Source organism: Corylus avellana, chromosome ca1, assembly GCF_901000735.1.
Source record: "Corylus avellana chromosome ca1, CavTom2PMs-1.0".
NCBI lineage: Eukaryota > Viridiplantae > Streptophyta > Magnoliopsida > Fagales > Betulaceae > Corylus > Corylus avellana.
In genome coordinates, this window is record NC_081541.1 from 44,947,986 (window position 1) to 44,961,121 (window position 13,136).

The 13,136-nt window shown below is 35.9% G+C and overlaps 3 protein-coding genes across 4 annotated transcripts; 2 read left to right on the forward strand and 1 right to left on the reverse strand.

Moving 5' to 3' along the window:
• Positions 1-434: 434 nt before the first annotated feature.
• On the forward strand, positions 435-1,211 carry LOC132185566 (dirigent protein 22-like). The gene has a single exon (XM_059599329.1). It carries the CDS (start codon positions 470-472, stop codon positions 1,160-1,162), a length of 693 nt encoding a protein of 230 aa, XP_059455312.1. The 5' UTR covers positions 435-469; the 3' UTR covers positions 1,163-1,211.
• A 2,460-nt stretch (positions 1,212-3,671) lies between these two features.
• On the forward strand, positions 3,672-4,886 carry LOC132191533 (dirigent protein 21-like). Its single transcript, XM_059606609.1, has one exon. The coding sequence runs from the start codon at positions 3,975-3,977 to the stop codon at positions 4,434-4,436; it is 462 nt and encodes a 153-aa protein (XP_059462592.1). The 5' UTR covers positions 3,672-3,974; the 3' UTR covers positions 4,437-4,886.
• LOC132191520 (scarecrow-like protein 3) lies at positions 4,660-8,141 on the reverse strand. Of its 2 annotated transcripts, none has more exons than XM_059606597.1 (2): positions 7,630-8,141; positions 4,660-6,358 (listed from the first exon to the last, which is right to left on the reverse strand). In XM_059606597.1, the coding sequence occupies exon 2, from the start codon at positions 6,343-6,345 to the stop codon at positions 4,951-4,953; it is 1,395 nt and encodes a 464-aa protein (XP_059462580.1). In that variant the 5' UTR covers positions 6,346-6,358; positions 7,630-8,141; the 3' UTR covers positions 4,660-4,950. The 2 variants fall into 2 exon arrangements, with proteins under 2 accessions (XP_059462580.1, XP_059462574.1); XM_059606591.1 differs by having other exon boundaries at positions 4,660-6,379; positions 7,630-8,140.
• Between the last annotated feature and the right edge of the window lie 4,995 nt (positions 8,142-13,136).

A 13,136-nucleotide genomic window follows, 5' to 3' on the forward strand; every position in this document is an offset into this window, starting at 1 on the left:
TAAATATAGAAAAAAGTTCCTAAAAAACTACTTCTTTGTTCCCTAAACCAAGGAACACCAAGGAAGCAAAGCTGTATATATCTTTGCCCAATTGAGTATGTCAATATACCCAAAGGAAGGAATCTTCCTTCCTTTTGTTGTACAGACTCTTTCTGAAGTGATTTGCTAACTCATATGTGTGATGGTTTCATCTAGAAGACTCCCTAATAATTAAGGTGTTTCACCTAGAACAAGTAAAATATCAGAGAGTTGACCTTAACTCCTGCTCTCTCACAAACATAATTATCATAGTTTCACCTAAAATCCTACTTTATGATTCCTTCAAAAACACGATTAAAAAGCATTAAAGCAAAGACAAACGAAAGTAGGCCAACGAAAGCGATGGTTTCTTCAAAATGCATCAACCAGGCCACTACACAAATAGAGCAGAAAACACACCCTCTTTGGCACAATTCCTGCAGAATCATTAATGGCTTCTTTTCACAATTTCATCACCACCCTTTACTCCTTCCTCATCTTCTCAGCCTCCCTGAACACCATCACCGGAGCTTTCGTTGAAGAAGTCTCAAAAGCCAGGGTTATAAATCGTGAAGAAAAGACGACCCACCTCCACTTCTTCTTCCATGATGTCCTCGGTGGCAATCACCCAACTGCTCTGAGAATTGCAGGGCCACCAGAAAGCACCATTTCCGATTTCGGGAACACGATGATTATTGATAATGCGCTCACAGAGGAAGCAGATCCCACGTCGAAGCTGGTTGGAAGAGCTCAAGGCTTGTACTCCATGGCTTCCCAGAACGATGTCGCTTTCCTTATGGTTGTGAATTTTGCTTTCATGGAAGATAAGTATAAAGGGAGTAGCATCAGCATGATCGGAAGAAATCCAGTGGCTAATGACGTGAGAGAAATGCCGATTGTTGGAGGTAGTGGGCTTTTCAGGAATTCTCGCGGCTATGCTTTGGCGCATACAAATGGGCTGGATCCAAGCACAGGAAATGCCATTGTTGAGTACAATGTTTATGTCTCCAATTTCGAGCTCGCTGCTACTGCTAATACTGCTACTGCTAACGCGGTTGATGCTAGCTTAGCGACACGGGAATATTTGCCATGGCAATATTTCTTTATTTTATTTTTCTTTGGTTTATATTACATTGTTATTTGATTATGCCTTTTTTATTTATTATTTATTTTTGTTTTGGATGAATATTTAATTTGACATGGTTGCCTTAGAAGTATTCTTTCCTTTCCCTTTTTTTTTTTTTTTTCCTTCTTTTTTTTCCTTCGTTAAAAAAAGAAAAAAAAAAATCAGATTGCGTATGAGAAATAGAGCTTTTAAGTAAAAAAAAAAAAAGTTTTTTGACAAAAACTTCATTTTTAAATTTTTGCCAAAAGTGCGTTTTGCCAATTTTTAGACGTTTTGGCATTCTTTTTAGGCAATTTTTACCAAACGAGTATTTTTTTTATTCAAACGGACTTTTTGAGTGTTAAAAACACTTTTATGTCCCTCAAACGCAATCCCAAACAGGCCCTCAATGCAGTTCAGCCCCTGAAGTTGAATTTTTAGTTCCGTCTCTCATTGCTATGAAAATTTACAATAAATCAAAAACATATTTCGAAGTGCAGCAGCCAATTATAAATCCAACTTTATAGTCGACATCAAATCAAACTTAATTTAACCTCAATAGTTGAGTCAAGTAAATTCAACCATTGAATCTAAACTTAAAATCATTCTACGATTAAGATTAAATCACAAAATCGCATGATTACAACCGACAAAAAAGTACCGGCCATGATCTAATTGCTCCGAGTTCTGAATACTTTATGTTAAGTGCCAAGTGCGCTATCAAGGTGCGAATAGTGCCTTACCGTCCACTTCCATGTACATGCACATGAGCATAGTGGACTCTAACCTCTTGAAGAGAAACTTTTTATTCTTTTGCCTTTATTCACAACCCTTGCATCTCAAGAGAAAGCTAGTTAAAGCGTTGGGCATGGGCTGTTGCTCTGTGTACATTGGACCAATATCCTTTAGGGCCCTTTAGGTTACTGCACATGAGCATAGTGGACTCTAACCTCTTGAAGAGAAACTTTTTTTTCTTGTGCCTTTATTCACAACCCTTTCATCTCAAGAGAAAGCTCGTTAAACCGTTGGGCATGGGCTGTTGCTCTGTGTACATTGGACCAATATCATTTAGGGCCCTTTAGGTTACTCTTTAAATTAGGCCGACCCAGTATATTATTGGGTCTTTAGGTGGACACTTAGCACCACAGGGTTGGTCAAAGAAAGGAGCATCAACAAATACTTCAATCACCTTACTCGCCCGCATTGTCCGACAAGTCACTCGTGTCGTGTCTGTTCTTTTTTGTCTTCGCAAGTACACTTGGCTAGATTCCGGTGGCATGATCAGATCAACTGTATCAACAATAACCTTCAAGTTACGGAGGCAGAGTTTGGTATAAGTAGGGACTAAGGGCCAAAAATTTTAGTGGGTAGAAGCCAATAGACAAAAATAAATAAATTACCTTATAATTTTTCTTTTTCCTTGTGTTGAGGGGCCATGGCCTACACTGGCCACCCCCAGCTCTGTCACTGCCTTCAACTATGGAAATGTAGCAACTTAAATCCAAGGAAGTCACCAAAAAAAGAAACTAAAAAAAAGCAAGGAAAAGCGAGAAAGCTGTGATGACCGACCAAAAGTGAAGGTGTGAAGCCTTGTTTGTGAAGCAAGCATGGTCATCTTGAATCATTCTAGTTTTCTGACCAAAGAAAAAGGTCATATGGGCACCAGACCACATTATAAAAATCAAATTATTCAATATGCAGAATCTTCATATTTCCTCTTTCTTTCACCCTTGTTCTTTTTGGGTACCACCACATATTTATTGTATGAAATACCAGGCATGCACACGTACACACGCGTGTTAATCTTTTTTCTGTATTGAAATGATTGAATAGGCACTTATGATCTATCTTTGAGCAGCTAAATGTTATGAATTTCCACTTCAAGTTTTGTGATTCACATGTGGGAGGCCCCAATACCACATGAAAAGTGCCTTTTCTATCAAGAAAACACAAAATTACCATGAAGTTTGTCATGCAAGGCTTTCAAGGTAATAACAAGAACAACAATTATAATTATGAAACAAAAAACTAGCAAATTTCTGTCAATGGATACTAGAAAATTGAAATTAGCTAATGCACAACCGGATTGGTTGACAAGCCACCTGCCAAAGAGCCTTTGATGGTTAAGTCAGTAAAGCATTCAGAGAAAGAAAGTAGAATAGAGGAAGTTTAGTAAAAAAATAGACTCTTATCTTATTTGGGGATGGTGGCCCTCTTTTTATAAGAGTAATGCTATATACCACATTGTCCCATTATTCTGACGTAGCAGTTCTATTTCTCATTTCATTTTTTAATTTTATTTTTAACTGCGGTTGATTTAATGATGGATTGACACTACCATATCAATATAATAGGATATTGATGTGACATATAACGTTACTCCTTTTTATATGGACTGCATGTCTAGATGCCACCGTGTAGGTTTGTGATTGTGAAGGCTCCTAGGCTTTTTAGCTTTTCTAATGAAAAGACCTTCAGGTGTCAATTGCCTTGGGGCCAGGCTTATTGATAGTATCACCATTAAGCATCCCATGCTCTCTCATTGACATTGAAAACCATTTTTGATAGAACTGTGCCTTCCAAAATCATGAAAGCATTTGTTTCCATACTTCTGGTAAATGCAAGTGCACATCACAAACCATTTGAAAGCTTATCTAATAAGAAAACATCAAGCCCCCACTTTTCATCACTATATAAATAACCTCTCATACCTCATACCACTATCAAAGACAGCCAAGAACTGATTCAAAAATGGCTTCTTTTCTCACTCATTTTCTACTTTTGTCTCATTCTCTTCTCAACTTCCTTCACAACTATTTTTGGAGTATTCTCAGAGCAATCCCTCTTAACCATGTATGCAAAACGTATGGAGAAAACAACCCACTTGCACTTCTATTTCCATGACATCCTAGCCGGCACAAACCCGACTGCCATTAGAATTGTCAAGCCACCAAACAACTCAGTAGGTGGCTTTGGAACTACTTATATGATAGACGACTGGCTGACGGAAGGGCTGGAGCCAACTTCAAAGGCAGTGGGAAGAGCTCAGGGAATGTATGCTGTTGCTTCTCAACATGACCTTGGGTTGCTTATGGTGATCAATTTTGCTTTCTTAGAAGGTAAGTATAATGGAAGTGCCCTTAGCATTCTTGGGCGTAATCCTGTTCTTCATTCTGTCAGGGAAATGCCGATTGTCGGAGGCAGCGGCGTTTTCCGATTAGCTCGTGGCTATGCTTTGGCAAAAACAGTGAGATTCAATCCAAAAACTGGAGATGCTGTGGTTGAATACAATGTCTCTGTCTTGCACTTCTGAAAGCCCCAAGTTTCTTGCAGTGTTTAGTTGATTTCCCTGTTGTTTCAATGTTCCAAGTCATGTCTATCCTTCAGGAGTGTTTGTACCATTTGCAATTACTGTAATTTTCTAGTTATAGTATAGGCTAAAGTAAAAAAAATGATAAGGGTACTTCTATTCTTAAACTTTAGTGGCTTGTTAGGTTCTCAATAAATTTAGAGTACATGCTAATTTAAGCTCTAGAAGTACAATTTCCATGGATGGCTGTGACTGTCAAGCTCAAAACCATCCATCCATTATCCATAAATTTCTTCAGAACATGGTTTCAGTCAGATATACAAAAGATCAACAAATAGAAAGGAAACAAGAACAAATAGATAAATAACAGAAGTTCTTGATCTTGAATCCTTTCGGTGGAACAGTATGCACTCACAGAAGACAAAAAAAAAAAAAAAAAAAAAACACATAAAAGATGTTTATACTAACAAACAGAAAGAGCAATAAAAAGCAGCCAGTCGTGACGCCGAAACTAGTCTCAGTCATACCTTCTAAACCTCCAGGCGGAGACTGAAAAGAGGGGGCATTCTTGCCAGCAGATAACCAAACATCCATTCTCTTCTTTGATATTATACCCATTATAACCATAGCCCTGCAACAGCCTACAGGCTTGCAACCTACCATGATAGCTCAAAGGCACCCTACCAAAACCGGCCAACTCAAGCCTTAAAATCCATTTCTCAAGCGTCTCATGCCTCTCCTTTCTCTCGGCTCCCTCACATGCTATGATGTTTTTAATTTCCTCTCCAAAAAGCATCTTTTCAACCTTTTGTCGCTCAATTGATGCTCTTGATGCAGCAGACTCCAAAGAATCAAACAGGGCAGCATAGAAATTCAATGCTCCTCTAACTCTCTCTATTAATGTGGAACCATGGTTTGCTTCCTGCTCAGTTATCACCATCAGTTTCGGTGAGAGGCCCCAAAGAGCACTTAGAAAGCTCCCCATTTTTGGGGAAGCACTTAGAGATAATGGGGATAATGTGGAGGTGGGATCAGGATTGGCCATATGCATTGTGACCGGATCCTTCTCAAGGAACTCTCGAAAAGTCCGTGGATCCATTTGGAAAACTTTCCGCGCCTTCTTTGACACCAAAGGCGAGTTCCTTCTGAGCACTTCCTCGTCAGTAGCCAAGAGAGAATGTAGCTGAAGTACAGAGCTGATTGCAAGAGCTTCTCCAGTATTAACACGCAAAGTTTCAAGATCGAGATCCTCTAATTTGCTTACAATAGGATTGAATCGAAATGGGATGTTCAATTTGTCAGCTTCTTCCTTCAACATTAGAGCCATTTGATCCAATACCTCTTTGTGTTTATGAATACCTGTGATTCTCAAATGGGGTGGGCCTTCTGGCCGATGACTCAAAGTATGAAGAAGATTTCTCCACTGCTCAGGCTCAGATGAATAGAGATCGATAATATGAACCATCTTCTCCCCCTCCATAGCTTCTATAATGGCCTGGTTTGTGATTTCATGTGCAAGCCTTAAGAAGGGGCACAGCTCATAGAAGAGTCTTCGAACACTCATTTCCTCTTGGAGTGACGATATTTTCGTCGAATTCAGGGCTTTATGCAGACCACGCCAGCGTTTAAGCATCCTATCAGCAAATGCCTCGGTGAAGTATGCAGCAATTCGCTGCGTTGTATCGCCATCAGTAGAAGCAAGATGGGAAATTTGCTCCAGACTGATATTAGCATTGTCTATACTACCAACAGCTACCTGGTTAGCACAGGCTTCAAGAAGGTGTAGCAAATACAGACCCCTTTGCTCAGATTCCATATACCTGAGCCAGTTGTATGGTAATCCTAACTCAGGAGATAGTGCCATCCAGGGAAAGTGGAGTGAAGTTGTGGGAGATCCGTCGTCCATTGACATCTGAGAGCAAACTCTGTGCAGATCAAATGGAAATCTGAAAGATATAAGGAAACATCTAGAATGAGGGCAGATGTAACTGGGAGTTAATTAATGTCACAACAATAGCACTAGACCATTTGATTTGCTGTTTGTAATTGCTTTGTTTGTAGTTCTATATGTATAGATCATTTTTTTTGATTTGGATTTGTTGTTGTAATTCATGTTTGATCATATAAGGAGGTTTGGGTCCAGTATAGCTCTGCTGATGCAGAATAAGCTGCTGATATAGTTGTTGAGAGCTGTTGTTGAGTACTGATGTTAGTTGCTGATGCAGTTGTTGTTCCAGCAGTTTATGCTGGAGGGTTTGTAATTCTTGAGTTCTTTTATAGTAAATCCTCATTCATTAAAAAAAAAAAAAACACTAGACCATTTGATGACTGAGAAAGCTGAGGGAAAGTAGAAAGAAAATAATATATTATAGACTCTTTCCTTTCCCTTTACCTTGTTTAATTTTTCAAATAATGATAATCTTAAGCCACCCAAGGAGAAAAAAAAAATGTTTTAGCCAGTTGGGGGCAAAAAAAAAAAAAACCTGAGGCCCTTCTGAGAAATTATTCTTAGAACAGCCACCTTCTCCGCCTGTGTTCTCTTTCCAGTTCAGGATTACCAATAGAAACAAGTTGCCAAAATTTCTTCTTCTCTATATAAACAATGTTTTATGAAAACTACCAAACAGATCAAACCTATCATTTTAATTCTTTTTCACATAAATTTCTGCAGTATCTAAACAGAGTAATTTTGATTTCTAATTACTTATAAAATCATAATATTATTTCAAGAAAATGGACTATTCCTTCCAATATGTCCACCTTATCATACAATTTACCACGAAAAGGAATCATGAACTCCAAGAAATTTTAAGAAGCAGAGCAACAGAAAAGAAAAAATCAATTTAACATACCTATTTTCTGCTGAAAGTTTCTGAACTCGTATAAAAAGCTCAAGATAAGTAAGCCAAAACTATTCCTAGAGTTAGAAATAAATAAGAAATAAAAGGCTCAACAGAACTAATCCAACTCGTATATAACGCCTGGTTGTGTGAAACATAAAACATAAAACATAAAACATAATGAAAATTCAAACTTTATTTCTCCCACATTTTCTCAGCAACCAAACAAAGCCTGAATGAAAATGATGTTTTAGAATTCAAGAAAAAACAAACACTTACTACACAGAAAACAAAGGCATGTCTTGTGGGTGTGTATTATTTTCCAGAATTTATCAAAGGGATACAGGGGAAATTACCAGAGAATGTTGAAATAGCTCCTCCTTGAGAACTGATCAAGTGCACCACCAGCTTCAAGTTCCCAGCTGGGTTTTCAAATATATTAAAAACCCAGAACAATCCCCAATAAAATATCTAAGCTTGCTGACACAATCCCCCAATGCATAAAAGTGGGTTCAGATTTATGCAGGGCTTTTGCTATTTTGCTGCAGACAAGGTATTGGAATTGAAGCTGTTGTTTTATAGGACTTTCCCATGGCTGCATAGCAGCATAGGTGACAATACGAGAAGTTGTTTTGTCGTCACTCATTTGTTTTTTCCTTGGGAGAATCAGAGGAATATGGAATTTCTGAAATACAGAGGTAACAAACCTCCCCCCTCTCTCTGTCTCTTTCTCCCTAGATTTTCTCTCAGTAAAACTTGTTTGTTTCTCTCTCTAAGTTGAGTTTTGTCAGCAAGTGAAATGGATGGGAATAAGGGGCTGGCAAAACTTGGTATCATCTTCTACTGCAGCACCAATCCAAACATGCCCTAACAAAACAAGACAATATCTTTGCTTGTTGCCTAGTGGGTGATAGTGGGCATTGCAAGGAAGCTTACGAGTGAGTCCAAAACCTTTGTTTGGATTGTTTTCAAAGGCATAGACCTACCACTTGGTACTTTCTTCTTGCTTTAGCACAAAGAGACAAAGGAGTTGTGGGAAAAGACAAAAAACTGGCCAAAAGTAGAGAGTCTTGGTTGGTTCCACTTCCACTGTCTTGGCTCCGCTCCTTTTGTATGGCTCAGATATAGACTACAGGTTTTATTTATTTATTTATTATTTTTAAAGCAAATATGGGAAAACAGGGAAGGGAGATATAGACTATAGTTGCGTATGCAATACAGCCTCCATTTGTTAATGTTTGTTTAGAGGGTAATTTTTTTTTTTTTTTTTAATGTTTTGATATGTGGTGATAAACGTGGAAGTAATTTTGAGTGTTTTGAGTTGTTTGATAATATTTTTGGTTAATTACGTATTGAGTTACCATTTTGTTATAAAAATCTCATTCATAAATCATAGAAGTATAAGTTTAAAAACTAAATTTACATAAATACTTTTAAAATTAAAAATTTCAAAAAATAAATCCTAGGGGCTGGTGGCTGAACTACCCCAAGGAATGGATCGACTACCTTTGAAACTTATCATACGTGGTGGCCGAGTCACCCCCAAACGTTTTTCGGCTATGAATTTCAGGGTAGCCGATCCAATCCTTGGGGGGTGGTTCAAGCACTAGCTTGTCATGGATCATAATCATTCATATCTTATTTCCATTAAATATCTTATGTGTTGGGTTTCCTTTATTAAGAGAAAGTTCGGGCCCACAAATGAAAAAAAAAAAATGTTAGAATATAGCAACATAAGCAAAATATGGCCCTTCTCTCTCTTTCTCTTAAAGGAGATTTAACATTAATTGATTATTAGGTAGGTGTTTCCAAGGTGTAGATGTCATCAATGGAAGAGAAAGCTTAAAGTCTAAGAGAAAGAATTTGTAGTTTTTGGTGTATGTTTAGATAAGCTTGTTCCTTAAACAAGCAATGAAAGGTAAAGCTTCTTGTCTTCAGTGCAGTCGACCCAATTAACAATGTTCATGTGGGGATGTTTTCAAGGGGAGACCATTTGTAGCTTGGTGACCAGGCATGGATTTTCATGGTACTAAGACTTTGGCATATTGCATTTGGATGATGGGTTCACAACAATATCATTTGGGACCCATAAAATGTGTAGAGATTATAATAGCAATTGTAAGTTCCTTCTAACTTGGGAAAAATATGCCACTTTCCAATTTTTTTGGATTTCCTTTGAAAAAATGTTAGACTTACAAATATTTTACAACTTGTCGAAACGTGTCAGCATGTAATTGGAGGACGTTAAAATTTTTTTAGTGATTGACGTAGATATATCTAATCATATGTTGACACGTGTCAACATTACTCTTTTCCTTTATTAGACCTTTCCCTTGGGTAATAATTGTATTTTTGTTTTGTTTTTGTTTTCCTTGTATTTGTTTTCTAGTACTCTATGAAAGAGAGTAAAATATTGGTCTACAACATATATGTTTAATCTCATGTGGGAGCAATACCATGTCATAGGCTTGGAATTGTCGAAAATAAGACAGTTTTGGCTATTAACCCAAAATTCAAGATGGTTTTGTTATTAATGTTTTCTTGGATATTCTTCAAAAAAGGAAAGAAAAGGAGAGATACCTTTTGGATCCTAAAATTCTGAAGTGCTTTTTTTTTCTTTTTTTTTTTTTTTTTAATTTTTAATTTTTTTTTTATAAAAAAAAAATACAATTATGATGATATTGAGGGGTGGGGAATGATTTTTTTTTAAAAAATTATTTATTACTTTTTGTTTTCTTAGGTTAAATCACATAGTGCACCCCATTTTATTTGTCGGTTTGGTCATAAAAAATAAAAAAGACTGATGTTTAGCTACTAATTGTCACGTATTAGAGGCTTGGATTTACACATACTCACTTCCATTTCTACATGCCACAAGACCTATATGATCTTCTCCTATTCGAAATGAAGGTTGAAGTCACGAAAATAAACATTGCATGTTGAAGTCACGAAAATAAACGTTGTAACTTTTACGATAGAGAAATGATTGTTGTCAATAAATTTTTCATATTTCTTCCATATTCTCCGTAGTGAATAGATGAGTCTACCATTAAATTTGTGTAGAGTCCACATGAGTCCATAAATTTAATAATTGATTTATTGAATTTGTAGAATAATATAGGAAAAATATGAGAAACTTATTGACACCAATCATTTTTCTTTACAATAAGCTCTTTATAAATTGATATGGCAGTTCACGCGGCACTAAGGTTTCCACTCCACCAATTTGGCCCACCTCCTCTGTTACTACCTTCACACTCGCTCCAACGATGCTAACCAACTCGTCTCTTCCTCTTTGTTTGGGCACTGGTTTTGACCTAGTTGTGAGTTCCTGACCATTGAGACCCATGATTAGGCCGTCTCTAGCCATGAGACCGATGTCATGGGTCTCCAAGGCAGACCTAACTGTATTACTAAATATGAGGTCTAAACTCACTAGTAGCAACTTTCCAACCATTTTTTCTCAATTTAGGAAATGAAACTATTTTTTGATTTCCTATATAAAAAAAAAAAAACGTTACAATAGATTTCCTTATTTTTTTCTATATGAATTAAATATTATTTCTTTTTATCATTGCAACTAAAGAGAGAGGAGAGAGAATTGTTGAGATATGTGAAGGAGAGAGGAAAGAGAATGATTTGTTTATAATTTAATAAAGCATTTGGTATCTTCAGTGTTTCCCAATGCATTGGGCAACACTGTAAATACCCTTTGGTGTAGGTTAAATATAGGGCTTTTGATGTGGGTGTGTTTTTATTTTTTTAAAAAAATTTCCTAAATATAGAGAAGAAAATGACGTATAAGGCATTTGCTGCTAGTGCTCTAAAGAGTTTCAAACAAAAATTGAAGTACCCTAAGCATTTTTCAATGCTTTCCTTAAATTTGTTGGCTTGCCACTCTTTGGGCTTGCTGTTGTGCATAAGGATTGACGACTCAACCAAAAGCTAATAGGGGAATGAATTTGAAGCTCAAGTGCAGTGATGGTCTTAGACTCTTATTACATCTCTAGTTGAAGTGCCCTAGATCTCTTTTTATGTGGGCTTCTGGAAGCACCACCAAACACTAGGTATACAATAAAATAAGTGTCCAAATCAATTCTGAAGATTAGGGTTATTCAGTATGGGCTAGTCCCGAGCTACCATGGGCTCTTTGAGGTACTCGGGATAGACGAGTCTTATGGGCCTTTGGTGGTTGGATACATGTTTCAATTGGCATTTTTCAATCTTTTTGCAAAAGAAAAAGAAAAAGAAAACTAAAGCTATAAACAACATACTCTTTAAATTTCATTCACTTCCATAAATGTTTAGAAAATTTCTAAAAACTCATATACATTGGACTTCATTGGTGTTTTGTAAACCAAGAAAAAGCCAAACAAAGCTTAAGTATACCCAAGATCGCGTAGCACTTTAACTTCCCTTACCCTTACTTTATTTAAAAATAAATAAAAAATTTCTTGTTTCTCTCTCTTTTTCCCTAGGATTGATTTAAAATAATATTTAAATGGTATAGGAAAATAATAAGAGAAGATGTTATGAAGTTTATTTGAATAGAGAAGCAAAAAGTAACTTACTTCCCTCATTTTTTTTTTTTTTTTTTTTTTTTAAATCTAACAAAAATTGTTGCTAAACTCTTACATATCAAAATTTTTAAGATTTTAGGTCAACCATTAATTAATGTAAAATGGTAATTTGTAAATAAACATTTTTGTACTTTCTATTAAATCCTATGGAAGTTGGAATATATTGTTAAAGTATTAAATGATTAAATTTATTATTTTTTATTAGTTTAAATTTTTTTAAATAATTGATAATTTAATATGGTATTATAACCGGGTCTTGAGTTCGAACCTTAACTCTACAGTTTATCATCATTTCAATTAAAATAGTCTAGATGTTAAAGTATTCATTAAATGAGTAAATTTACTCTTTTTCTCTCTATAAGTGATAATTTAATACTCGTTAAGACTCATAATTCAAATTCTATTTTGCTACTATTCTCACTAATATAAATAACATTTCTGTGCTTTATCCTAGATGGTTAATTAAACTTCCCTACAATATACTTACAAAATAAAAAATAAATTTCCTACATGATTACCCAAAAAGTCAAAGACAATAGCCTCTACGAGGACTCTAGCAAACTCATTCACATCACGTGTGGAAGAATATACCCGACACATTATTATTCCTTTCTCTTAATAATAATTCAATTTTAAAGTCAAAGACAATTCGAAGAAGGTTAAGATATTTGAAAAAAAAAAAAAAAATAGGAGAAAGAATTGGCTAATTAATGCGTGTGTTTAATTGCGAAGGAGAGATCAGGGACATTAATGATTTCGTAAGATCTCAATCAAATTTACTATCCAATTTTGTTTAAGGCTAGTTTGTTTTGGGGGTAAAATATTTTTCGCTGAAATTAATTTTAAAAAAATATTTTATAGTGTTTCGAATGGAAAAGTAACAAATATCCGTTATATTTTCATATAGTCTGAGAAGCTGCGAGGAAGAGGAAGATAGTAAAGAGGAGTTGTAGAGGAGAAGTGTACAAGCAATATAGAAGGTCTTTGGAAGTCGAATGGAAATCCAATGCAATTTTCTATCCATATTTTTGGCAGATAATTGTGAGAAGGTCCTTATAGAGTCCACCTACTTGAACAAGTGTTCGAGCAGCTAGGTCCTATAAAGGGCCCTCTCACAATAGTCCTCCCGAATATTTGGGAGAGCGACGAGAAATGGGTTACGCAGATGAAAAGCGTAAACCTTTTGATGTCTCATGAAGGTTATGTTTTATTGGTCAATTGAAAACATTTTATAGTTGACCAATATTTTATGCCATGCTAAATACCAAAAAAAAAAAAAAAAA